This window comes from Amblyomma mixtum, chromosome 2 (assembly GCF_055824585.1).
Source record: "Amblyomma mixtum isolate Tamu chromosome 2, ASM5582458v1, whole genome shotgun sequence".
Lineage (NCBI taxonomy): Eukaryota > Metazoa > Arthropoda > Arachnida > Ixodida > Ixodidae > Amblyomma > Amblyomma mixtum.
In genome coordinates this window covers 59,859,571-59,885,694 of record NC_143013.1, presented here as the reverse complement: position 1 = coordinate 59,885,694, position 26,124 = coordinate 59,859,571, and the positions used below count along the sequence as shown (strand labels likewise).

At 47.1% G+C, this 26,124-nt stretch overlaps 1 protein-coding gene across 1 annotated transcript in view; it reads left to right on the top strand.

Moving 5' to 3' along the window:
- Positions 1 to 26,124, top strand: part of LOC149359455 (estradiol 17-beta-dehydrogenase 8-like) — an 84,013-nt gene that overhangs the window by 14,513 nt on the left and 43,376 nt on the right. The window contains exon 6 of the mRNA XM_089571668.1: positions 1,134 to 1,470. Within this exon, the coding sequence (XP_089427794.1) occupies positions 1,134 to 1,470 (337 nt within the window). The remainder of the gene's footprint in view (positions 1 to 1,133; positions 1,471 to 26,124) is intronic.

The following is a 26,124-nucleotide window of genomic DNA, read 5'->3' as shown; positions in this document are numbered from 1 at the left end:
ACGAAAAGTGCGACCGTCGGCATCCATTGATCTTGGCGCCGATGACCGGGCAGGGAAAATATAGGAGGCTAGGGACAGCCGCTTTGTATTGTCACGTGGTGGTGAAGGCAGACGGTACAGAAGGGAAGCAGGGAGACTTGCGTCAAATTAAAAAAAAAAATACTTACTGAGCTGTCTAGCGCCTGCAGCTAGAAAAAACTCGGTGGCGGCGATAGCAGTCAGCGTGTTTATTCGGTCTTCGTATATCAGTATCACCGGTGCTTCCTTCAGCGCTCAGTTTAAAGATGAAACTGAACTGTCGGTATAAAGTACCCAGATAATCGACAGCAATCTCGGAACATTGCAGAACCTGCTACCTGCGATAGTGATCACTCCATGCTGGTAGCGTCGCAAACATATTCATAAAGGCCCCGTGCCAGCGATAAAAAAGAACATAAAAAACAAACAAGTTTTGAAAGTACAATCGAAAGTTTGTCATCATACGATGACACACATCGCGGGTGAGACACGGACGGGCACTGGCCGGTCTCTGCCACGCTGTACCTTCTTCGCTGTCATATGAGCTAGCCCAAAATGCCATCCTTGTCTTCCTACGTGCAGATACGAGCTAAATACTATATCAGCGCATCCTTTAATAGCTGATGAAACAACTCTTAGTTCAGCGCTCGCATTCCTGCTTTGTTGTGCGTCTATTCGTCCGCGGAGTAATTGGAACTGGAACATAACAAACCCGCTGCAAGTAATCTAACACACACACTAACCAAATGTCAATGGTAAGGCTGTCCTGAAAGAGAAGTAAGGATGGGTTTGACGCTGACGCCATTCTGTTTATGAGGTCGCACTTATGGGACTGCGGTTGTCGTAAGACCAGGGGGGCGCTTGCTTCTGCTGACGCAGTATATTTTCCCTTTCTTTACCACAATGCTCCTAACGGTAATGTTAGTGAAAAACAAAAGTGAAAGAGAAGGGATCATTTTTAGGCGGGTATTCAGGAAGCGACTGTGCCCGGTAAAGGTGCCGAATACTGCTGTCTGACGCGAGTGGAATTGTTTTGGTGCCTCACTTTGCTTTTGGCATGCCGTGTGTGGTGGGTGTGGCAACAATGAGGACCCGACGTTGCCGTCACTGTGCAGGTTTCTACCGACGCATAAGATTAGCTCGAAAAAACCTTCGCGCAAGGGGTCGCAGTACGAGACGGCTCCCGAGTGGCCGATGACTCCCTTAATGTCCGCAAGCGATCGATTGCCAGACAGCACTGGAGTCACAAAGGAGGACCTTTGGGGCCCTCCATGCAACGAAGATAAATCAAAACCTTCGGAGACAGTGGAGGACGTGGAAGCGATGCTGCTTGAGTCGGCGGTGGAGCTGCCTTCGTTTCTTGGGCCGCCCAGGAAGAGAGCCTCGAAAGAGAGTGTTGCGGCCCCAGGAGAGCAGAATCTTCCTCCTCCTCCGGCTGAACAGCCCAGTGAGGTGAGAATCTATCTTCTCCAGGAAAGGACGCGGTGTTCTAAGAACTACTCTGCCGAGAATGCACCAAAGCTTTTGCATCATTAAAAAAAATGGCCGTGGTTTAGCTCTGGTTAAACTTGGTAGAATAGCGAGAGGTACATACCCCTGGCTACGCTTAGGTTTCGCTTGAAAGTAAGACACACGGTTTACGTAACGGCTGGAACTTTATTGGTTATACCAATGAAGACCCTCCGGTGGTCAGTAAAGTAGTGAGATTTGCGCACAACTGACGAGGCGGGCGGTGTCTGCTCCGCCGTCGGCGCAGCGGCGACGCGCTCGTCGCGCACACCAGCTGGTGCTCTGAGGTCACTCCGCGCATGCGCACAGCTAGCTGGCGGAGCGTGGTGCCATAGCTCAGCGCGCAGCCATGCTGACCTCGCGAAGCGGCTGGCGTAGTGTATCTCTCGCTACAAAAACAGTCACACGTTACTTGGGCCCAGCTTGCAGGACAACAGTGACGATAGAGAGAGGGCAGGCAGGAAAGATGGGATTCTTGACAGCACAAAATTAACGAGTGGCGGGAGGGAAGAATCAGTGCCCTAGCCAACGTTTCGACAAGAGGACTTGTCTTTGTCAGGGCCCAGACGAAGACAGGTCTTCCTGCGGAAACGTCGGCTAGTGGACTGAGGCTTCTGTCACGTGCGCTGATCGTTTTGTGTGGTCAGGGAAGCTGTGAGAAATACCTGTTCCGAAGAAAAACACGCGTGAACCCAAAATTAGCTTTTAACGTCATTGTTGTGTGACGTCATTAGTTTGTTAAGGATTTGCAATGTAGTTGAACTGCATTACAATCATTGAATTTGCCGCACACCTTATCGAAATTTCGGAGCCCTCCACTACGGCGTCTCTCATAGCCTTAGTCGCTTTGGGACGTTAAACCCCATAAACCCACCAACCTTATCGCACTTCTGACAGGTTTCTGGAACTTTGCTGATTTGCTCTTTGTTCTGCATGACTGCCCTCTGTCCACCCCACAGTGCATGCTATTTTACCTTTGTGATTTCATCTAAAGAGGTTTGGTTTGGTTTGGTTTATTGGGGTTTAACGTCCCGAAGGAACTCAGGCTATGAGGGACGCCGCAGTGAAGGGCTCCGGAAATTTCGACCACCTGGGGTTCTTTACCGTGTACTGACATCGCACAGTACACGGGCCTTTCGAATTTCGCCTTCACCGAAATTCAGCCGCCGCGGCCGGGATCGAACCCGCGTCTTTCGGGTCAGCAGCCGAGTGCCGTAACCACTGAGCCACCGCGGTGGGGCTGAACAGGTTTCGATTGCAATGCTATGTTTTAACACTGCTTGCTATGTTAACATTTGATTGCAAGCTACATCGACATGCTGCATCAGGTGTGTCTAACGTGTTTTAATTTACTAGAAGCACTGACTAACGATGCATGTCATCGAAAGGTGAACGCCCACATGTACTCGCTCAGGAGGCTGGTAGCGCATGACCGAAGTCTATCGAACTCCAACAGCGCATGTCCGAGCTAAACCGAAAGACACTGACCACACGCATATTCAAACATTTCTGCTCAGAACCGGGGTCAGCTAGTACCTTTTTATCGGCAGATCCAGGGAGTTTTGAACCGGCTTGCACATTCCTACATTGCGAATCCTCTTAGACACACGTTTGTAACTCTAACACATCGCTGCTTAAATGTGTGGTGCCGTCGAAAGCGTCCTTTGACTTAGCAAATGCAAGGGAAATCAAAACGATCAACTTTTTATTGAGAAAATACCGGCGCCTGCCTCGTTGTTTCCTGGGCTGTGTCTTCCCTAGTTCCGAAATTCTTCCCCGCAGTCGATCAGTAGGCCTTTGTGACTGACGGCGTCGCAATCCCGTGTAGATAAGCTTACTACACGCTTCAGTAACCCTGCTTGAACCCTTTTCAACAAAGCGAAATATGTGCCAGCATAGAGCGAACCTCCAGTAACGTGCCATTTCTGCTGCTTCCTTTCAAGAATTTTCCCCAACGTCGGTTCATTCTACCGCATTGAAGCTGAATCCATACAGGAATATAAGTCACAGTTTCGCTTCTGATAGAAACAGCTGGACACTGAAGCCATTGAAACGTCTAATTTGCGATGCGTTTGTAGGGCTCGGATACTAAACAATCAGCATTCTATTATATCTGCGTTTTTAGCGGCAAATAACGGTTAGTTATGGAGCGATGACCACCGAGTCTTGCTGAAAGGCATGGCTTTGTTTTTAATTCGGACGTATACTGTGTATTCTTTTTGTATGGTGTGTCAGAGGGCTCGCGCTAGCTCTCCTGGAAGTCCTAAACTTTTGAGGAGTGAGAATGAACGTTTCCAACACTTTGTAGAGCTTTGAAGCGCTGGCGCATTGGCAGGCTCGAAGGCAAACTCGCTGTACTGTGCCTTTTTGACAAAGACTGTACTTCTAGTCCGCAAGAGCACATGGTGTGTGACCTGGGCCTATGCAAATTTAAGCATCACCACTGTTTCGTCTCAGGGGCTCTCTCAAGCTGGCGCGAGCGCTCCATCGGCCAGCACCACAACCAACTTGCTCGTTCCATGCGGCGCTGAAGTGACCGGCGAGGGCACCGCAACAGCCTCCGCGGCACCAGTGCAACCGGAGTGGAGTTTCTTGACCGAGAAGCAGCACTCGCGGCGCAGCTCGAAAGGATCCAGAACGTCGAGTCGCCGGTCGCGGGAGAGCCTACTTGGAGAGGCGCCCCCGTTCTCCAAGTACCGATAGAACGGGGAAACTTACACGTCAGGCTTCTTAGAGCGCTTCGCGGGACGAGAACGATTTGCGAATAAAACTGAAATACATTGTTTGGATGAACGCGACATTATCTGGAAGGTACTGTGGAGCGTCAAAAGTTATCTTCTGGAGACCAACGTTGCGCTTACTATAGAGCGAGTGTTGAATGCGTGGACCAGAGATGGCATCGTCGCAGGAGTGCAGATGTCGGTAATTGGTTGGTTTGGTTGGTTTATGGGGTTTAACGTCCCAAAGCGACTAAGGCTATGAGAGACGCCGTAGTGGAGGGCTCCGGAAATTTCGACCACCTGGGGTTTTTTAACGTGCACTGACATCGCACAGTACACGGGCCTCGAATTTCTCCTCCAAAGAAATTCAGCCGCCTCGGCCGGGATCGAACCCGCGTCTTTCGGGCCAGCAGCCGAGCACCATAGCCACTGAGCCACCGCGGCGTCTGATGTCGGTAATTCTTGAATCTCAAAGAAGAGTACAGCCGCGTAGTTCGGTGACTCTGTTCGATTTCTTTTGTAGAACATGAGAAGATTTAAGCGCCCATTATCAGCAAATTCAGGTGGACAGCGTCATGTCGCATCAGCGTCGTGCCAAACCTACCATCGTACACTATAAACAGGAATTCGCTATATGGGAGTAAAAAGGGTGCAACCTGTCCCCTAGCGCACTCTCTTTTATAAAATGGAGTGCATCTTGCAACTTGTTAGTGTGTGTCTTGTAAGTACAAACATTCACTTTCTCCCGCTAACCGGTAATAGTTATCCAGCTAAGCACTCAGCAGAAGGGCCATGAGGAGCTAGGGTGCCAGTTCTTGGTAAATTTCGGAAGTGGTGGAAATGGGCACTTTCTTGTGATGCTTATTTCCGGGCCACTGTGGTATTCTTAACTTTTGCCGATGTTTCAAGTCAGAGTACCACTAAAGTTCAGCCGCTCCGTGGTGGCTCAGTCGTTATGGTGCTCGGCTGCTGACCCAAAAGACGCGGGTTCGATCCCGGCCGCGGCGGCTGAATTTCTTTGGAGGAGAAATTCTAGAGGCCCGTGTACTGTGCGATGTCAGTGCACGTTAAAGAACCCCAGGTGGTCGAAATTTCCGGAGCCCTTCACTACGGCGTCTCTCATAGCCTGAGTCGCTTTGGGACGTTAAACCCCATAAACCAAACCAAACCAAACTAAAGTTCAAATCATCCCTAATGTATCCTTCCCTCGGAACTGCTGGCTTCAGCACAATCTGGGGCTGTTTAGAGCATGAACTCAGCGAGACAGAACATTAAAAATCATCTAAAAACGGCGTACAAAAAACAAGAAAAACACAGAACAGTACGGAAAAGATCGCACTAGCAACTGATGCAGGTCGAAGAAACACCTCTCACTCAATGAGCATGCGCCAGGAAATTCAGCACGTGTCAACAAGATAAGAACACAAATTTGGGTCTTTTTGACATGTGGTGATCTTGTCGACATGTGCTGAATTTCCTGCGCATGCTCATTGAGTGAGAGGTGTTTCTTCGACCACGCATCAGTTGCTAGTGCGCTCTTGACCGTACTGTTGTCCCTGTGTTTTTTTTGTGCGCCGTTTTTAGATGGATCGTTACCAACTAGACCAACTTTCTACTGTACTGAACTCCGTTAAAAACCAAATGAACAGAACTCTTTCAAAGGAAATGAAACGAAATTTTGTAATATACGAGTCCGCTCAGTTTGTACAGTGCGCTGCAGTTAGGCCGGCGGTCGGGCAGATAGGTTCAGGGACCTAAACGGAACAGCCCAAGAAGGGGGGGGGGGGGGGGGGGGGGCAAGGAAAAGAAGCGGCAAACAAGAGCGCTGTACAGCGGGTTGTTTACTTTTTTGTCCCTCCATTTTCATTCTGCATTCCCGCTCGGATTGTGCACTCGTTCCAACAGCAGAAGCATCGGAGTGAAGCCGAAGCCGAAAGCGATCGGTTGCGTAGCCAGTTGACATCGGTGCTGTACGGGCTATCGACCCTGCGCTTTGGCGCGACAACAGCTTGATTTATGCAGGAGCACCAATGCGCTCGGGCAGAGACGACGAGAGCCCGGCATATATGGGCGAACGATCGCCAAACACCCGGCGGCCTTGCATCACGGCGGCGAGCCGTAAAGCGAGAAGGTGCGGCCACTTTCCGCCGAGGCTTTTCTCGAGGCGATCCCATACATCCTCTCCCTCGTTCCACGCAGCAGCTGCTGCTGCTCGATTTCCCCGTAAAGCTCCGTTTTACGACTGGAAGTCTGAGGGTTAGAAGCCGTCGGCCGGCCTTTAACCAGCAGGCATTTTTTCCCCTGATAGGCTCGCAACCAAACCAGCCATGTGAACGAACTCGGTTTCACCGCTTCGCAGCTATTACCGCTCTAGCGCACCTGATGTCAACGACCTTTCACTGCCGGGATACCAAGCCATAGCGAATACGTGAAGAATTTTAGTTCTTGATCTGGATTGCGGATTAAGTTTCTGAGATCGTTCTCTTCTTCGGCACCGCGTAGGCTAACGAGTTGGAACCGTGGTAAAGACCGAAATGGATTAAACTGCTTTAATACGTGTTGAAAGAGCGTGAGCAGTGGTTGTCACCTTGTTATCGACGTAGGTTAACTACTGACCAAACGTCTGGCAGCCCAGTTTAACAACACGACATTCTCGTAAAACGGTCGCCAGATTCTGTGCTCTTTTTCAAGGAGTCATATTTAATGACATGCAGGAAACTGCTACTGCGAATACCAACCCTTGTGTGTGTTTTGTTATTAGATGCGAGAAATTACTGCCTACCTTTAGCTGTGCGGCCACGGATACCAGCAAATTCGGTTTCGAATGCGGGTCATTGCCTGATATGCTTGTATTCTCATCCCAAAGACAAAGGTATTTGGTTCCGCTAATAAATAGTATATTTTTGATAATGTAACGAAAGACATCTCCTTAGTGAAATTAAAGTGAACCCAGAGTTGAACATCACACTTTACCTCCTAAAGCACGTATAAACTGCGGAGCACAGCACTTGGGAAGCAATTATTGCACGTCTATTTTTTTAGTGCTTCGTATTCAGCTACAACTATTCCCTTTAAACTGCTCGTGCATATACTCCACAATACATGCGCACACATAATACTTCCCACTTCTTCACTTACGACGGGGAATAGGAATTAAGAAGGTGCAGCTGTATGTGTAGTACGGCTTTATGTGCAGCTAGACAGATAACTTACGGGGTTGGCGCGGCTGTGAACTTGAGCCAGGCAGCGAAAGCAGGTGCTATGGGAGGCGCTGACTTCATCCTGCAGCCGGCGCATAAGCCCAAAGTCATCCAGATCACCAAGGCTGTGTGAGCGGGTGCGAGCCGCCCACGTGCACATGATCAGTGCCCGCACCGTCGTGTTGTCGCTGTGCCACTGAGCCACGGGGGCAAGTAGGCCTCGCTCTCTGGGCTCCTTTCCTTGCAGCTGATTTTTTTTATTTTCTAGCATTCTTAGCTTATGGTCTGGTGAAAAGGCTGGACCGTCAAGCTTCGTGGAGCGAGCGCTGACATTCCGCCATTTTTGTACGGTCCTTACTTTCTTTTTTTTTTCTCCTTTATTTTGCGAGTTGGCTGTTTAGAAGATCGCCGGGCTCGTCGTGAGAGAACGAGGGCACGCTATTGATGCCCTTGGGGCAAACCAATAAAGAGCCCATCTTTCTATTTCCTGGCACATGTGTAGAACGTTCATTCGATGTATGTAGGAGTTAACGTGGAGCACCACCTCAAGATCCTTTATTTTTCAGCGTTAGTGACCTTATTAACGTTTCATGCTCTCGCTGACACAGGATTAATTCCAAATTAATTTGCGATTTTATTTATTTAATTATGTAAATTAATTTCAGCGGTTTCACCTGAATTATATCGTAAACGCGAGTGGAAGGAAAGAAAGCTGGAACAAATTAAATGAGGTAGAATTGTTCATGAGTTCGTCCACAAAAGACAGCGGAAACCTAGAACATGGTTGCAGCGTAATTGGTTTTGTTAAGTAGTTATTTTTGCTGCCACAGCTATAAACGAACGCCAGGCGTATAGACTGGCGCATTACAGGGTATGCGTGATGCCTGACCTCAGTCTAGGCAACTTTTGTAATATTTTGAGGAAAGATTTGCCTTCCCCATATCAGGTAACATACGTATTGTATACGCCTGCTCGCACGCACGCACGCACGCACGCACGCACGCACGCACGCACGCACGCACGCACGCACGCACGCACGCACGCACGCACGCACGCACGCACGCACGCACGCACGCACGCACACACGCACGCACACACACACGCACGCACACACGCACACACGCACCCCCCCCCCCCTTACACACACACACACACACACGCACACTAGCTCATATTTTCATTAAGAACCTCTCCATTGGTATCCTGTAACGAACAACTGTGCCGTTAAGGTTTAAGTAGGCATCCTGTTGCATGTGCCCTTTATGAATGAGACACCTCGTGTTATGCGAGGCGAATTTCATAAATTAGGAAATCTATCTCATAGAACAAAGGCTGGAAAAGCGGCACTTGAGTTCACGGATAAAGTTGCTTCTATTTTTCAAATGAGGACGCGGTCTGAATTGGCGCTTGCAATCACGTTCGAAGCATCTGATCGGATGCTCACGGTTGAGGTCGAAGCTGGCTTCACAAAATATCGATTTCTTCATCAAAACATTGTCATTAAACTGATAAATGTAAGAAAAACCAAGACCCTTTAAACGCTTAGCAGAGAACTCTAGCGTTAACTCCTTAACTGCAACGTCATTCTCTACATTGTCGAAGGCTCAGTTTGTAAAGCCAAGCTTACCCGAAAAAGTTTGGCCTAAATTTAGTCAGCGCAACAAGTTTTTCACAAGCTGAAGCTGAGACTCCCTTCCAGTCGAAGTAGCCTCAAAACACGGAATCCACAGCGAGCTGTTGTCATCGTGTTTGAAGGGCTTGAAGGGCTCCAGTTTAAGGCAGTTGATAACACTGCGTGTTAGCGCCTGCAGCGTCGCGCTCGCTGTCGCTTCCGTAGTTCACGTCGCGCAGAAAAAAAGAAGATAATCTATCGCGAGAGAACACTGCTCTGCTTCTGTGCCCCTGGAATTCGCTTTAAACGGCTTAAAACGCGCTCGGCGTGCTTGTAGCTGGCTGCCGTCGAAAGCGACGGCACCGGGCGCAATCAGGTGAAACAATGTCGATCTGCTTGTCAGAGCACGTTGAAAAATGAACACAGGGAGGAAGTGATTAACGCGAGTACATAGCGGGCATTTGCCGCAGTTTACTCGGAAGAAGGCGTAAAATGAATTTAGCGAGCTCGTAGCCGTCAGCAGCCGAGCTAGCGGCTGTCAGCATAGCGCGAGTGGCCATTTTGAGAAATGGCTGATGCTGTGCATCGGCATCAGTGAATGGGTTTTCGCCAAGGTGTCGAACCGGCAAATTTTTCGAATTTGATTTGAGTCTGTGCCTGCAGGGGTCAGGTGCGGATTCGGCTCCGGAGCAACAGTCTGTTCCGGTTCGAACCGTTTCAACCGGATTCGGAACTCCCCTGAAAAAAGACGCGGAGTGGTTTTCCTCATCTCATTATGTAGGAGCGAGGAAGGAAAAACCGGAAGGTGGCTGCCTTAGGAGGAACCCTTCCACCTACCAAAGTTGGTAGACGGGAGAGCTAGCTGCGACAGGTGGTAGAAATGGCAGGTGAAAGAGGTGGTTGGCTGGTGGAAAAATAGAGAGAAAACTCCTCCTCTCCACTTGTAGGATATGGCAGGGGAATAACTCTGTCACCTGTCAAGGTTGGTTGACTGGAGAGCTAGCTGCGACATACCACTTGCCAGGTGGTAGAGATGGCAGGTGAAAGAGGTGGTTGGCCGGTGGAGAAATAGAGATAAACCCTCCTCTCTATTTGTAGGAGATGGCAGGGGAATAACCCTGTCACCTGCCAAAGTTCGTAGACGGGAGAGCAAGCTGCGACCTACCACTTGCCAGTTGGCAGAGATGGCAGGTGAAAGAGGTAGTTGGCCTGAGGAAAAATGGAGAGAAAAACACTCCTCTCCACTTGTAGGAGATGGCAGGGGAAGAACCCTATGACCTGCCAAAGTTGGTAGACGGGAGAGCTAGCTGCGGGCTACCACTTGCCAGGTAGTAGAGATGGCAGGTGAAAGAGGTGGTTGGCCGGTGGAAAATTGGAGAGAAAAACCCTCCTCTCCACTTGTAGGAAATGGCAGGGGAAAAAATGGCTGTGGCTCAACTTGGTTAAGCCGGGAAATCGCGAAAGCAATACCCATGGCTACGCCCTCGCTCACATGATAGTCGTGCTGTTGTGGTGCTTGTGTTAAACTTGTTGTATACCTTGGTGCTGCTGTGGTGATCACTTGGCTAATCTATGTAGCTCGCACGTTCTCGCCGAGCCGCATACTGGGCACGTTGCTTAGCGAGTCTTGTTTCACGCTCTTCCTCTGTCTCTGTAGCTCGCCGCTCTCTTTTACACGCATTACGACGAGCCTCCCCAGTGGTAGGCGGCATCGCCGCGAAGCAATGTTAAGGCGCTGGTGGTTGGCACAGCTACTGCTTTCTAGCGACGTGAGTCGAGCCTAAATCTCTTCAGCGTAATGCCACAATCGCGCTCCTAGCGGAGAGCGCAGGAGTTAGGCGCCCGTGGTCGTGGCCGCCGCGATCTGCTCCGGCGCGGCGCGCGCCGTTGCTCAAAAGCGCGCTTCGATCGCGGAGGCCACGCCGTGGTGGCACCGCCGTGGCTTGCGACGGCGCGAGTCGGTCGCCCTTCTCTTCGGCGTGACGTCACAAAGCACCTGTTGCGCTCCTAGCGGAGAGCGCAGGCGTTAGGCGCCGGTGGTGGTGGCACCGCCGCGCCACGGCAAAGGCTGAAAGTGCAAGTAGTAAAGCTTTCGCTTTAAAACTATGTCACCTGCCAACATTGGTAGACGGGAGAGCTAGCTGCGACCTACCATTCGCCAGGTGTCAGAAATGGCAGGTGAAAGAGGTGGTTGACTTGTGGAAAAATGGAGAAAAAAATCCTCCTCTCCACTTGCAGGAGGTGGCAGGGGAAGAACCTTGTCACCTGCCAAAGTTGGTTGAGGGCAGAGCTGGCTGCGACCTGCCACCTGCCACGCTTGGCAAGCGGCGAAGTGGAGAAGTTGTTGGAGAGGAGGGCGAGCCCAGGAGGGAGAACCCAGTGGGTGGCTAAGCTGTAGCCACCCTCCTGGGGGAGAAATGCACTGGCCGAAGGGCGGTTGGCAGGCTCACATCAGGGTTATTCTATCGCATTGTCCCAACTAATGGTAACTATTTGTCCTCCAAGTTTCTTCTTTGAGTCTTCCTTATGGTCACCGTCTGCAGTTAATTTATAATGAAGATGATGAACCGTGACTTACCATGAACTCAGTTGCCTTAATTTTTAGTTTCTTGTCAACTTTCGCACTTTATTTCGTTCACGTCAGCAGAGTTCTTAAACCTCCTTCAAATTCTACTTTAAAGGAGGTACCACAGCTTCTGGAAGTACTGTGCGGAGATCCAAAGCATCATCTTCACAACTTGTAAATGTAGCATGTAGAACGGAAACGTTAGCTGAAATAAACGTCACAAAAATCATTCAAATTTTATTGCAAGGTGTTGACATATGAGATCAGTTGAATCATGCAGCAAATTAATTATTGAAATACACTTGCAATCCCGTTATGTCGTGGCAGTTTTTCTCGAAGGCTAATGCAGAGAGCGTCCCCTGTCATGTACAAGCAAAACTAGTTTGGGCGAGTTGGTGCATGTTGAAAAAAAAAAAAAACTGGTAATGGCGCAAGAAACAAGGACGTGGAAGGCAGACAAAATGCCTGTCAGTCGTGTCGTTTGTGTGCCTTCCGTGTTCTCGTTTCTTGCGCCATTACCAGTTGTTTCTGTCATGCACGAACGCTTGAACAAAGCACTCCTCTTAGGAGCAGCGTTAGAAAAAAATGAAGCTCACTTTAATGGCATGACGTCGTGGGCACTGCGAAGGCTATCATATAGTTCTGGGTGGTGCCTGTTATGAATCTTCAATGGTCTATGCTGGGCCTTAAACGACTGCACACAACTATGCGCACTAGGTGAAACGCGGATTCACAATATTTCAAGTACTCCGTTTTATGCTGGGGATTTGGGCGCCGAGGCGTATTATTAATTGGGAAACTCCGCTCAGCATGAGTCTGAGGTCCTGTCGGTGTCCGCGGCATCGCTTGAGTCCCTCTAAGATCATGCACTGGGATTCAAAGGGATTTGTGACCTACGCAGGCCGATAAGATTGCCGAATTAATTACTGTATATTTATAATTTTTTTGAAATAAAGATAATGATCGAACGCTTAACCGCTGCACTACAGCGCCAGGAGTGATATGAGGACTACAAGGGACCGATGAACGTATAGCTGAGAATAACCAATTTCACATAAATGGGCATTAACCGATTAACTCTATCGCGCCGTACCCTTAAGGAGGAGCCTAAGGGCTACCCCAATTTTTTAAATTCTTCATTTGCAGATATTTTGCACAGTGTTTCCTAACGACCTGCTTTTGTCACGCATAGGGTTGCCCAGGAGGTTTCTAAAATATAGTACATTTAGCAATGCCCTCACTGTACCGCCCACGGATCGAAATTCATAGGTGCGCCGACTCTGCTGGTAAGACCTCTCGACTATTGCCTCGCCAGGGGGGAGCATACGATAGGTAGTATAGAACTTCTTGCTCTGCAAGTTGTTGCATGGCTATAGATAAGAAAGAGTCTGCGCTCCTTTCTTTCTTTCTTTCTTTCTTTCTTTCTTTCTTTCTTTCTTTCTTTCTTTCTTTCTTTCTTTCTTTCTTTCATTCTTTCTTTCTTTCTTTCTTTCTTTCTTTCTTTCTTTCTTTCTTTCTTTCTTTCTTTCTTTCTTTCTTTCTTTCTTTCTTTCTTTCTTTCTTTCTTTCTTTCATTCTTTCTTTCTTTCTTTCTCTCTTTCTTTCTTTCTTTCTTTCTTTCTTTCTTTCTTTCTTTCTTTCTTTCTTTCTTTCTTTCTTTCTTTCTTTCTTTCTTTCTTTCTTTCTTTCTTTCTTTCTAGCTTAACATTGGCATCCGATAGATGGCACCATAAACTATTGAGAGACGTCAGTAGGAAGTATGCGTCTTTCCCGCCCGCCGCTCACCACTGCGTTAACAAATCGTCCTGGTAAGGAGGGTTGTGAAAGGGAGAAAGCGTGCGCAAAGGTGCGTCGGCGAGAGCAGGGAAGCGGAAAGGGAGGGCATTGGAAAACACTCATGGCGTGATGTCAGCTTGGCATTAGCGGCGTCTGTCGCATGCACTGCGGTGAACTCGAGTCGATGCTCCTTGTCTCTCTTGCCCCGTGGTATGGCCTCTCCCTGTGATTGACAGTATCAAAACGCCCCCTGTGCCAGTGTGAAGCAGGGGAAAATTAAATATGCAGGCTATAGACCGCCACCATTCTCCGCATGTACCCCACTCGTCTCTTTCTCCGCTTCTGTTGCGTTTCCCAATTAGGAGATCGGACTGCCCTCGCCTGCACCGGAGGGCGGGCTGATCATACGAGAGTGAAGACATGTTGTATGGGGACAATAGAAAGTTTTCCCGACATAAAACAGAAAAGTATCTGGTACTGGAAGTAACTTAGACGGTAAATGATTGTGACATCACTGCGCATGAGCCGTGGAACCGTGATGCATTTTAAGCACTGCATTTTCGTAGAAGCGAAAGTTCCACGCAAGTTTTAGTGCAATGCACTCACAGGAGTGCAGGAATCATGCACGAACAGTGAACGAATAACAGACTAATAATAGCAAGACATGAGGAAAAATTCACAGGGACACAAAATTACATTGTGCTGTCAACATTATAGCATTAGAAGCTGCTGACGCCTTTACCGGAAGTAACCTCACTTCTAGTCTGGTGACGTCAGTAGCCTTCAGCCAAGGAGCAAATTTTGTGAGCGACGACGCATTTTTCATGTAGCTTTTTATGCCATCGCATTTAAAGGGGAACATTAAAAGGGCAGGTTTCAGTGCCATCGCTGCTCAAAAGTCACATCGAAGTAAGATTAAGAGGGAGTTATCAATCAATCAATCAATCAATCAATCAATCAATCAATCAATCAATCAATCAATCAATCAATCAATCAATCAATCAATCAATCAATCAATCAATCAATCAATCAATCAATCAATCAATCAATCAATCAATCAATCAATCAATCAATCCGAAAGACGCGGGTTCGATCCCGGCCGCGGTGGTTGAATTTCTTTGGAGGAGAAATTCTAGAGGCCCGGGTACTGTGCGATGTCAGTGCACGTTAAAGAACCCCAGGTGGTCGAAATTTCCGGAGCCCTCCACTACGGCGTCTCTCATAGCCTTAGTCGCTTTGGGACGTTAAACCCCATAAACCGACCGACCGACCGACCGACGAGCCAGTCAGTCAGTCAATGGGGGTCATGATCATCAGACGAAAAAAGGTTTAATGCAGAGCTTGATGGTGCCGCATGCCCACACGGTAAAGAATGCGCGGCAATCGTTGCACTTACTGTTGGGCGCCCGAACGGTGCCATGAGGGATGAGATGAAGAAGGAAGTGAGCGAGGGGAGAAAGAAAAAGTGCTTGCTGAACAAACAGACGCGAACAAAGAAGTATCGGCACGTGCATGCGAGTAGTAGAGCACCACACCCACTTCCAGGGCCATCGTTTATCTTCGTTGTGGCTCGCTGGTCACCGGATCACCGCTCTGTCCAGCATCTTTTCTCCTAGAGGAAAGAAAAAAAAGGAAAGAAAAAGAAGAAATAACTTACAAAGAAAAAATTCTGAGATCCAACCACGACAAACCATGGGAGGTCCGGAAGCGACAAGCTACCGGAAGTCCATTTGTTACCTTTCCTCTGTCATTTTTATCCCCTTGTTCTGAGCGTCAGCCACTTTCCCGGGCCTTGTTCGTGTCCACGTTGTCTCAACGCTAGCGGTGCACGTAAGTCGGCGTACGCGGGACTGGTTTACGGCAAGATGAACGAGATGTGAAACCCGCGTGCAGAGCCAAGAAGAAACACACAGCGATGGCTTATTCAAGAAAGAGACAGAAAGAGTAAGACGGCAGCCCCGGGCACAATCAGAGAATGTCAAGGGATTGGGAAAACTAAGTGCTTCACTAAGTGCCTATGGCAGAGCAGCCGGCCTAAAAGGATAGCAGAGGCGGAAACTAATGACTGCCTACGGCTACATATATATTGACTAGATCCTGGCTGCTGCCACTTTTACAAGAACGGGTTGCACGACGTTGGCTGAAATCGAAGGAAAAATGCTCTAAGGTGGCTTGGGATGAGCATTCCATTATTACGCGTACTGTGCTGACATGCTCTTGGATGTAGAGTTTTTGTATTCTAGAACTTCGACTTCACTCTGACAATATACGTGAAAAATTACAGGACGGTTACCATTGTGTAACGGGAGCTTCAGCAACGGCTGTTAAGGTATTTATGCTTTGCGATGAATTGAGATAGAAGATGCGAGAGTGGCTTCATATCTGTATAGCTCTGGACCGTTCTTTTTCGTCTTTCCACACATGCTCGTTTTTCGCTTAATCCTCTTTTCCGAACCGCGGCTCAGGCCCGCGGCGACAACGTCGACCCTCTCCTCGGGAGGCGCATTTCGCAGCACCCGCCACGGATGGACTGTACTACATTCCTCCACCCTCGTCACACGATCCCTCTTCGTTCCAAGGCAACCACCTTGAGGATGGTTCCACGTGGTAACCATTATTCTGTTACTCATTCCTACTCTGTCGCCATTCCCTAATTCTTTCATAGTAACCTTCTTCTCCATTCAGGATAACTACCTCCCGGATCGTTCCCGCTGCTACCACCAATCGGCCGGGCCTTCTTATGCTCTTGTCATACCCTACTCTTCCATCGAGGGTAACTACCATTCGGGTTCTTCCCGTTGCATCCACCCTCCACTTGTGTCTTACGGTCTCGCATTATAGCTTCCCTTCCTCCTTGCACAGCAACGCCATATCCCAATACCACGCTTGCAGTGCATAACGATAGGTTAGTACCGCCGTCTTGAACAGTAGGTTTCTTAATTCCGACCCAGAGCATCGTTCACGAGAGCGCTGCACTCTCGCAAAACAAGGCCAACGACTGTTCAACTTCACATAGCCATGAAGGGAGAGTGCATCAGAGTACGTGTTAATGCGGTAATACTTTACGTGCAGCGAAAAAATAAAATTGCGCGAAAAATCTTACCCAACGTTACCTCGCTGCTCCTGTCTCCATATAGCTTTTTCCGCTTTATTCTTATGGCTTAACTGTAGCCCGCGCTTTGTCACGACTTTATCACTCTCAAGAGACTGCACCTTGTTCCGATTAGGCTTTTCACAACGAAAACCGGTTCCCGCATGAAGTGATGGGTACCTGGCCACAGTAGCGTTACTGTCAGCAATCTATCTCTCTGAGAGATGCATAACGACGTCAGCGTATATCGGCCATAGTATGAATACAAACATAAATATATCGGAGATCCAGTAAAAGTATCGGCGGCAACTCCGTACGTCAGTATGGAAACTCACAGTCGGCTGCAGCACAGTGTAGTAAAACTCATTACCTACGCTCTATTCGAACCTGAACAGTGATAATGCGTAGCTCAGCTAATATTGACGCTGCTCCGTGAAACGGGAAAGAGGGCGGCCGGAGTACTGGGCGAAGGAGAACGCTCCGAAGTGTCAGAGAAAGGGGAGGGAGGGAGGCATGGTGGGTGAGACTGCATCAACGCCCTTGAACGGCGCGCAGATGAGACAGGATTAAAGGATCTCCGCCGGAAGAAAGCGCCGGTAATCCCCGGACACATCGTACGGGTAATTTGACCAGGCGAGCCTTGCGCGACGTGTGCAGGGAAGATCTAGGGCAGAGGCCGTTAAAACGGCAGCCCGTCAGGCGACGCTGCCTTGACGATGGTGGCAAATACGGTCTAGATTGCGTTTGTGTGAACCTAACAGGGCTACGAGCAGGGTTAGTCAGTTTTACATGCTTTATTGCTACGGGCCAGAGATGGCGTACATAAACAGTGGGTGAAACTGCCTGTTTAAGTCCCTTTCAATGTTGTATTGCTTCTAGAAAATAATAAGGAACAGCTTTAGTTGGTAAGAATTGTGACAGGACAACGCAAGGATGCAGTTGTTGTCAGTGCCACATGTCCTCTACTTTTTTCAAACAAGAAATCGCATACATAGACACTGGGTGAAGCTGCCCGTGTCGGTATCTTTCGGTGTTGTGTCTCTTCTAGCAAACAAACAAGGAAGGGCTTTAGGTGGTGACGCGAAAACGCAAGAATGAATTTGTTTACAGTTTCACATGTGACGTCTACAGTTTTTTTTTCAACCATAAAGATCACGCATAAAAACTGGGCGAAATGGCTTGTGTAGGGCCCTTTAAATGTTGTGTCACTTCTAGCAAACAAGCAAGAAGAGCTTTAGTTGATCAGCATGGTGATACGACGGCGCAAGAATGCAGTTGTTGGTATCACCAAATGTCTTTATTTTTGCAATCAGAAAGAGCATGCATGGCCACTGGGTGAAATTGACCATGTAGGTTCCTTTTTCGTGCTGTGTCATTTCTAGCAAACAAGCAAGCCTGCGCTTTAGTTGGTCAAATGCACTTGCTGGCAGGGCCACATGCCTACTTTTTTTTCCCCATATCGTAGTGTTCCGCGATTATTCGCTGAGCTCACCTTTAGTTTCTTAGTTTCTTCCATTTGTTGCTCCCCAGACGACACGGAGCCAGAAGTCATGTAGTGCCGTCTTCACGCTTGAAGACGGCAGAAAACAAATAAGTGTATTTAGACCAGTGTCAGCCTTTCCACCTTTCATTCGTTTTCAGACCTCGAAAGCTGAAAAAAAATGTGCAGTTGCCTAGAACATAGTACGTCACGAACCTCCGCGATGGGCAGCGAATGCTGCCTTGGAGCGACCAGAAACCACTGCCTGCATGTTCGGTGATAACGGCAGTAATAGTACAATTATGCAAAACCCGAGGAGCTGTTTCCAGCACAGACGTGCGCCAAACGGGCAAGGACTGGTGGTCATTCTCTTGGCCCCGGCCTTATTAGCCTAAAGCGTCAGCGAATTATCAGAAGAGTGGCGCAAAAGTAAGTAAAAAGAGGACGAAAACACTGCGTATTCTTTCCCCACCGGAACAACCCCTCTGTGGTTTCAAGCGCGCTGAAACAGGAGCTGTAGACAAACACTCCTCTCTGCCGCCATGATGTCACGAGGCAAATGAGTCTCTCGGCTTTCCTATTCCTCCATACTAAAATGCTACTTCTGAGGTTGATCGCTAAGTGAGTTTACGACACAGTCAGGGTAAACCTTGAGCTCTGGGACACTAAAGTCGAAATCGTAAAAAAAAAAAAAAAATCCGTTGTGGCTTAGCTTGGTTAAGCCCGGTAATTGCGAAAGCAATATCCGTACCTACGCCATGGTTCAGCTGGTGGTGTAGCTGTTGGTGGTGCTTGTGGTTAGACTTGTGGTGATGCATCGGTTATACAATCCAATCCAATCCAATCCAAAGTAATGCATTGTAATCTAATCTAATCTAATCTGATCTAATCTATTCTATTCTAATCTAATCTAATCTAACCTAACCTAATCTAATGCAATCTAATCTAATCCAATCCAATACAATCCAACCCACTCCAGCCCAATCCAATCAAATCCAATCTAATCAAATCCACTCTAATCTAATCTAATGTAATCCAATGTAATCTAATCCAATGTAATCTAATCCAATCTAATCTAAGGCCGCCGGTGGTGGCACCGCCACTACTCGCAGACGGCGCGAGATGTCGCCCCTCTCTTCGGCGTGACGTCACACAGAGGTCATGCGAAAGGTCAATGTTGTCACCGCCGCGTCACGGCAAAGGCTTGTAAGTGCAAGTAGTAAAGCTTTCGCTTTAAAAACGGACTTCTGGCACACTCTTACGGGAGGGGAGGGTGACATCCTTTGGTGCAGACGCCCCCACCTCTTATACTCCTCAAGTAAGGAATAAACAACTACATTTATAGAAGTTCAGTGCCTTACCTTTTGTATTTTACACAATCTGGTGACCGCGGCGCACTCAGGGCCTGAGACTACTTTGACTAATTTTTTACACACCCTGGTGTCGCGCCGCAGTCAGTGCCTGCGACCTTCGACTAATTTAATGCCTTCTAGGTAACCGCTCGAAAGAATGACCTGGTAGGATTACGACAAAGATAGGTTGTAGAAGGTACACTCGCAGATTTTATAATGACCGTAATTTACAGGACTTCAGGTAACCAACTCAGGCCTTCAGTAAATTTTCTGTTATAGCGTTCAGTAGCTGCGAACTTATGCTGTGTCAGGCTAAAAGTACGAATTAGCTTCATTTTACTCAACAATACTGGACCGAAGCATTTTTGAGCTGGAAACCGTTTACGAACGCAATTTTTTCATATAATGTATGATTTCACTATAAAAATTAATATAGCCGCAGATCCCCCGACGGTATTCTTGTATTTTTCTTTTTTATTAACGTTCTTGCTCTCGTCAAAAGCGTTCCCCATTGGCTTTCTGCGGGAGCCTTAACTGTTCGAAGCGACCAATGGAAACACTTTAAAAGAAAACCATCTCAGAAGAAGATACCATTTCCTTCAATATTTACATAATAGTGCCTTACAATTTCCTAATTTTCGGAATTTTTGTCGAACAATTCTTGGCATGTTTTGGATGGAACTGGATGGAATTGTACGAACTGTCATCTGTGTTTTGTTTTCTGGGCGCGACAAAACCACACTGCTGTCGAGGCAAGGAAAAAATGTGCACATACAAAGCGTGAACTCACAACTGTTTATTAGACACGTAATTCTTGCTTTATATACATTTGTTACCGCGTGCTGCGTCCAGTTTTCATGTACATATTAGTATTTTTTTCTGATAATGCACGTGTGGCTGTAACTTTGAGGCAAAATCGAAAATCATGATTTCTCGGTAAAAATCGGCTTACCAGCTCTTTTATCAAAACCTCCAATGGCGAAGAGGAGAAAAGGAAAACAAACGGAAAAGAATGGTTAGAGAATACGGTCCTTTCATTTGTTTCTTTAGAATAACTGCAGTGCCGGGACGGGCATAATTGTAGGGAGGAGGGATGTACACAAAAATGGTAATCAGCAAGAGTAACCCGTACATTCATACATAAACAATATGTTTTCAGACACCGCTGACACTGAGAGGTCAACAAAACTGAACAGCAACAGCTCAAGAAAACGAAGATATACCATTGCACATATTCAATGCGGAAACTCCGCGGGACACCACAGAACACATAAAAAAATCAAAGCGACAGAAAAGACTAAGCTGTATCAAGCACCTTGGCGACAGACATACTGGGAATGGTGGACAATGTCGAAAAATCGAAGCACTGCAGTTCTGCAGCTGCTGATTTCGCCATTAGACACTGCATGCGTTTAACGGTGCTAATTTCCGTATATTGTCGCTAAATTTTCTTATTTCTTGTTTTAAAGAAAGGCAAGGACTCAGGCGTTTCGTCTTCGCTAAAGGTGAAGCAAGAGTGATTAATATATGCCACTCTAACCCAGAGCGTTTCTTCTTTGTTTCAAAGAGCATGAATATGAAAAAAAAAAAGCTATGCCGAGCAACTAGCACCGCGGCATTTGTTTTGTATCCAGAGAGAAAAAAACGTTAGGAAGTGCTAGAACTGTACACCCCGTCGCCAAGTGCCTCCTACAGGAAACCATTAACCCGCATAATCAGACCTTACCACATGCCAACGTGCGCCACGTTTCAAGGCATGGCCGTCTCGTTAGGGGTGCTCGCTTGGCTTCACGCCGTCCGGAGACCAACTAAGTTTGCGCCTACGTTGCTCCTCTTTCTCTTCCCCCCCCCCCCCCCCCCCCCGTCCCCTCCCACCCTTCTTCCTGATCACTCCGCTTTCATCCGGCGTCTTTAGGAAGAGACTTGTTAGGGTAGCGCGGTAAGATGCTCAGGCAGGTGCGGATGGCTGCTAACAATCCAAGCTGCGTGTTGGTACGCGTTCAGACGACGACGGCGGTAGCCGGTGGGGGGCCCGATATTGGTTTCATTGCTTCGTTTACTCTCGAGGGAAAGCTAGAGGCTGGTTTCGTAAGCAATTAGGGAAGATGGCGCCGACAGCGGTGCGCGCAGAACGCACATGTTCGCCTATACGGTTCGCTCGTGTGGCGAAACCTGTCCGGTAGAGGCTTACTCGTAATTAATGGCCTCTACGTCGCAAGCTTGGCGTAAGTGGTCAAACCTAAAGAATTTCATGAATAAACGTATTCATTTGGTGACAGAAAGGATTTTTCGTCATATGGGTTTAAAACAGGCGAAGGTTTATCCACGCCTTTATTGGTGGAAAACGCACCTTTGTGGGCTGGACTATTTGTTTCCTATAGGAAACAAGCTTGCCCACGTTAATCAGCGCTACGACTGACTGCATGAACTTCCGTGGGGTATTAATTTATGCAGCAGACACCTTCTCATTGGTCTCCCCTTAGCGGAGATCCCATGGAGGCCTACGTATTCTTGTAGACTAATCTCTACGACTGAGAATATACAGTGGCCCTTCTGTTATCCAGACAAGCATAGAAGTGCTGCTGAGGTGAGCCTCCGCCAATGGATTACAGGGCTAGCTCTATTTGGGATGATTTTCAGATTCACTACGTGCGGCGTCCACACGGGTGCAAAGGAGAAGCACAAAGGCAAGGCAGGGGTAGAGTAAACTTCGCACATGGGCGCACCTGTGCCCCTGGTGGGACCGACGGACAGACAATAACGAGTGGGCATCACACAAGAAATTAAGACGCTGCCAGTGTATTCCGTGCGTGAAAGTCTGGCAGAATGGTTTCGTTTATTGGAGTTTAACACCCCAAAGTGACTCTGGCTATGGGGGACGCCGTAGTGGAGGGCTCCGGAAATTTCGACCACCTGGGGTTGTTTAACGTGCACTGACATCGCACAGTACATGGGCCTCTGGAATTTCGCCTCCATCAAAATTCGACTGCCGCGACCGGGTTCGAACCTAATGATCTCAGCAGAAAGGACAACTTGAACACTCTTAATAGAAAGGAGTTAAAAAGGAGTAAGCTGTCCTTTAGCGCACTCCCTTTTAAAAAGGATGGCTAGATGACGGGTTACACCCTTTTTATTCCCATATAAGCGTATTTAGGTTTAAAGGGTATACTACGATAACGGTAATTGCAGAGCGGTAATTCAAAAACGAGCAGCAAGGTTTGTGTCCGCAAACTATGATTTCACCAAAAGCTCCTCTCAGATGTGCAAAAATTTGGGCTGACCTTTACTGCAAGACAGACGCAAATACCTTAGACTTAAGCTATTTTACAATATTTTTATAGGCGCAACAGGTTTGTCTAAACAATCCTACATGAAAGCTCCCAGCTATATATCCTCCCGTTTAGATCATTCTTTAAACGTTCAGGAATACCAGTGCCGTATAAATGTCTTTAAAATCTCATTTTTCCCTAGAACAGTGCATGACTGGAATAAATTGCCGGAAGAAGTTGTCTTAGCTCCGCAATCTTCTTTCGAAAGTGCTCTGTCGCGACTTTTGTTGAATTAACCTTTTTTTTTTGCGTCTTTCTTGCTTTCATGATTCTGTTGTTATAAGTTTGCTGAGTATTGGAATGCGTTGTATTTTTATTGTTTGTTTGTTTAGTACACAGTGTCATCTGCATGACAATGTATACTTTGCAACTGTATCCCCCCTACAAAAATGCCCTCAACGGGCGCTGTAGGTACCTGAATAAATAAATAAATAAATAAATAAATAAACAGATACAGTGGACAACGACCGTACACTATCAACACATTAGGACATCTGGGCGAGCAAGGACGATGCGTGCAAAAGAGCACTCTCGCCGTCCGTCACACCACCAGGATTTAATGAAGCTGGCCTGAGACTGCCGTCTCTGAACTTCTTGGTTGTTTTTGTCATTGTTCCCGAGCTCTCAGTGATGAGACAGACACGCATTAAGAAATCGAACGAGAATTTCATAGCACACGGCTGATGACCAGCAGGAAATGATTCTTTCGAGGACAGAAGGTGGATTGAAGGAAGTTTCAGGAGTTCAGCATAACATTTGGCTCCGGATGGTATCCGTTCCTTTTTCCTCTACTACGCTGAAAACTAGAACAGCGCCTAAGCAGTATAAATACGCTGTTATGATTAACCCGCGTGGCTACATTCTATTACTTCTCACTGTTGAGGTCAAGCCGAATTATCATCCCGGCCGCAAGGTAAGAGCACCGAAAGGTATATAGTATTGATTGGCTTTGTGCTGCTAGAACGTAACAGACAATTGCTGGTACTTTGCTTCAAACGGACCTCATTTATCTTGCCCTCATTGCTGAAAAAACTCAGGTACTGATAGAAAATTTTGCAAGGGGCAGCTTAAGGAAAGAAATTCACCAGGTTTGTAAGGCTCCATGTGGCGTACGAGTGAAACTTAAAGGCCGCGAAATTTTAGACAGGATGTGCAGCCATCACTGTGACCAATGCCAAAACAAAATAAAATAAAAAAGATGCGAACACATTTCGGCTGGCAGATCACATTTTTCAGTGGACGTCCCCACAGTGTCGGCGGTACCACGAAGCAACACCACCTAGAAGAGGAAGTCGGTCACCGCTAAACCTCCTCTCCCATGTACAGTCTTGGTCAAAAGTGTTAAGGCCACAGCGTTCGGCTGCATCGAAGGGAGTGTTCCTAGAATGCTCCGTGTAGCATTCAAAACACAAGTCAAGCAGAAAGCTTCTCTACCGCAAGAAGAAAGCTTCTGATAGCATTTCAAGGTCATTCGGTCTTTATATTGTTCTAATGGCTTTGTTATGCAGCTGAAGCGAAAAGCCTTTGGCCTTAAGACTTTTGACCAAGACTGTACCTACGTCAATACTTAACTTTGAGATGGCAGTGTCAGTTGAAGATCCTGGCGCCAGTCTGCCCAGACGTGCTGGCGCAAGCTTGTCAAGCGTTTGATCAAAGCCTAATCTCACAGACGTGTCGAAAGGGTGAGGCGTGGAGGATGAGGCAGTCTCGATAACGGCGCAAGGCTATGCGTTGCGTTCGATTAATTTTTTTAAGCCCCTGGAGATGCTGGCAGAACTGAAGCAAGTTCCGCGCCTTACAGATCTTAGGTAAGCTTTTTGGTGAGCATTTTTTATCCAGGAAGGATGCGTTGCTGCTAATGGATTTGATTTATTAGCCCGAGCTTCTAGAACGTAAAACACTTTTTTAAAGTGCCTGGAGCAAAATACAAAACAAAGAAACAGAATTACTACTTTCGTTTTTTTCCCACCCGGAAAATGCATTAGCGAAATTCATTCTTCCTTTTTTTCTTTATTTGAAAAGGAATAGACAGGAGTAATGGCCCACTGGAGTCAGAACGCGGCTCTCCATGCTGGCTTCTTCATACAGAAATGACATTTGGACATCGCGTTCCTTTTCATTGTTGCTATCTGGAAGTGGATGAGATCTAATAACAAAGAAGCCTGCCGCCGGGAATTGTCTGATGCGGAAGATTGGGGCCTCAGAAAGCCGCCGTATTTACTTTTGTGAACTGAAGTAGTCCTGGGAGGCGACTAGGAAGTAAAATATGCATAAACACTAAATAAGAAAAACTAAAATGTTCAACAAGCCTGCTGTCTGGGCTCACAGAGCATTCATTCATTCATTCATTCATTCATTCATTCATTCATTCATTCATTCATTCATTCATTCATTCATTCATTCATTCATTCATTCATTCATTCATTCATTCATTCATTCATTCATTCATTCATTTTATTTGTTTTTCACAACATGACGTACACATTGTGAAAGGGGCCAAGAAGAAAAGCCGTTCCTTTACGGCTTGAAAAAAAAATCTTGCTCCCCCCTGGCATTGACAGCAACGAAGCAACACAATCCAGAAACAAATGTACAGAACAAAATGTACAGATATATACAGAAACAAACAAAATTATAACTTGGCATTTTTATGAAAGATATGGCGACAAGCTCATGGAACGGTCGGGAAATTAAGACATGCAGTTATAATGAAACAGTGGCTAAATATCTGTACAAGGTGTTTTGTTTATGAAATGTGTGGTGTGTATTAGGGACATGCAAATTAATAAAACAACGCCTTCTGGTTCCGGAAATTTAGTCCTAAAATATCTGTTTCCGCTTTAATATGTTCATTTAGTAATCGAGGCAGGTTATTCCTAAGACTCTGAAACCCATAGTTCGTACGGCATTTTGGCACTTTCCAACGGTCTGTTGTCCTCGTATTATAGGCCGCGTTGCCTATTAATTCTAAGTTCGATATGTCCAAAAACAGCCTTTGATTTTCCTTGATGCTGAGTTTATATTCGCGTAGGAGTTTATAATGATACATTTTAGTTATTGGAATGACCTTAAGATTTCTGAAGATAAGTTTACTTGAGTAAAACTTAGGCAAATTATTAATGATCCGTAAAACCTTTTTTTGCATCCTTAAAAGACTACTGAGGTTTTTGTCGGTCGTTGTGCCCCAGACTAAATGAGAATAGTTCATGTAGGAAGAAAATAAGGCATAATAAATGGCTAGTTTTGCAGACATTGGAAAGACATAGCGATTTCGACTGAGTATACCTGTTATGGAACATAATTTCTGCAAAATATGGTTTACGTGGTCATCCCATTGCAACGTCTTGGAAAAGAAAACGCCCAATACCTTTATTATTTCGACCACCTCAATCCTTGTACCTCTAAACAGAAGATCGTAATCGGTAGATAGCTGCTTACCCTTGGGGTGATAAATTACTGCTTTTGTTTTTT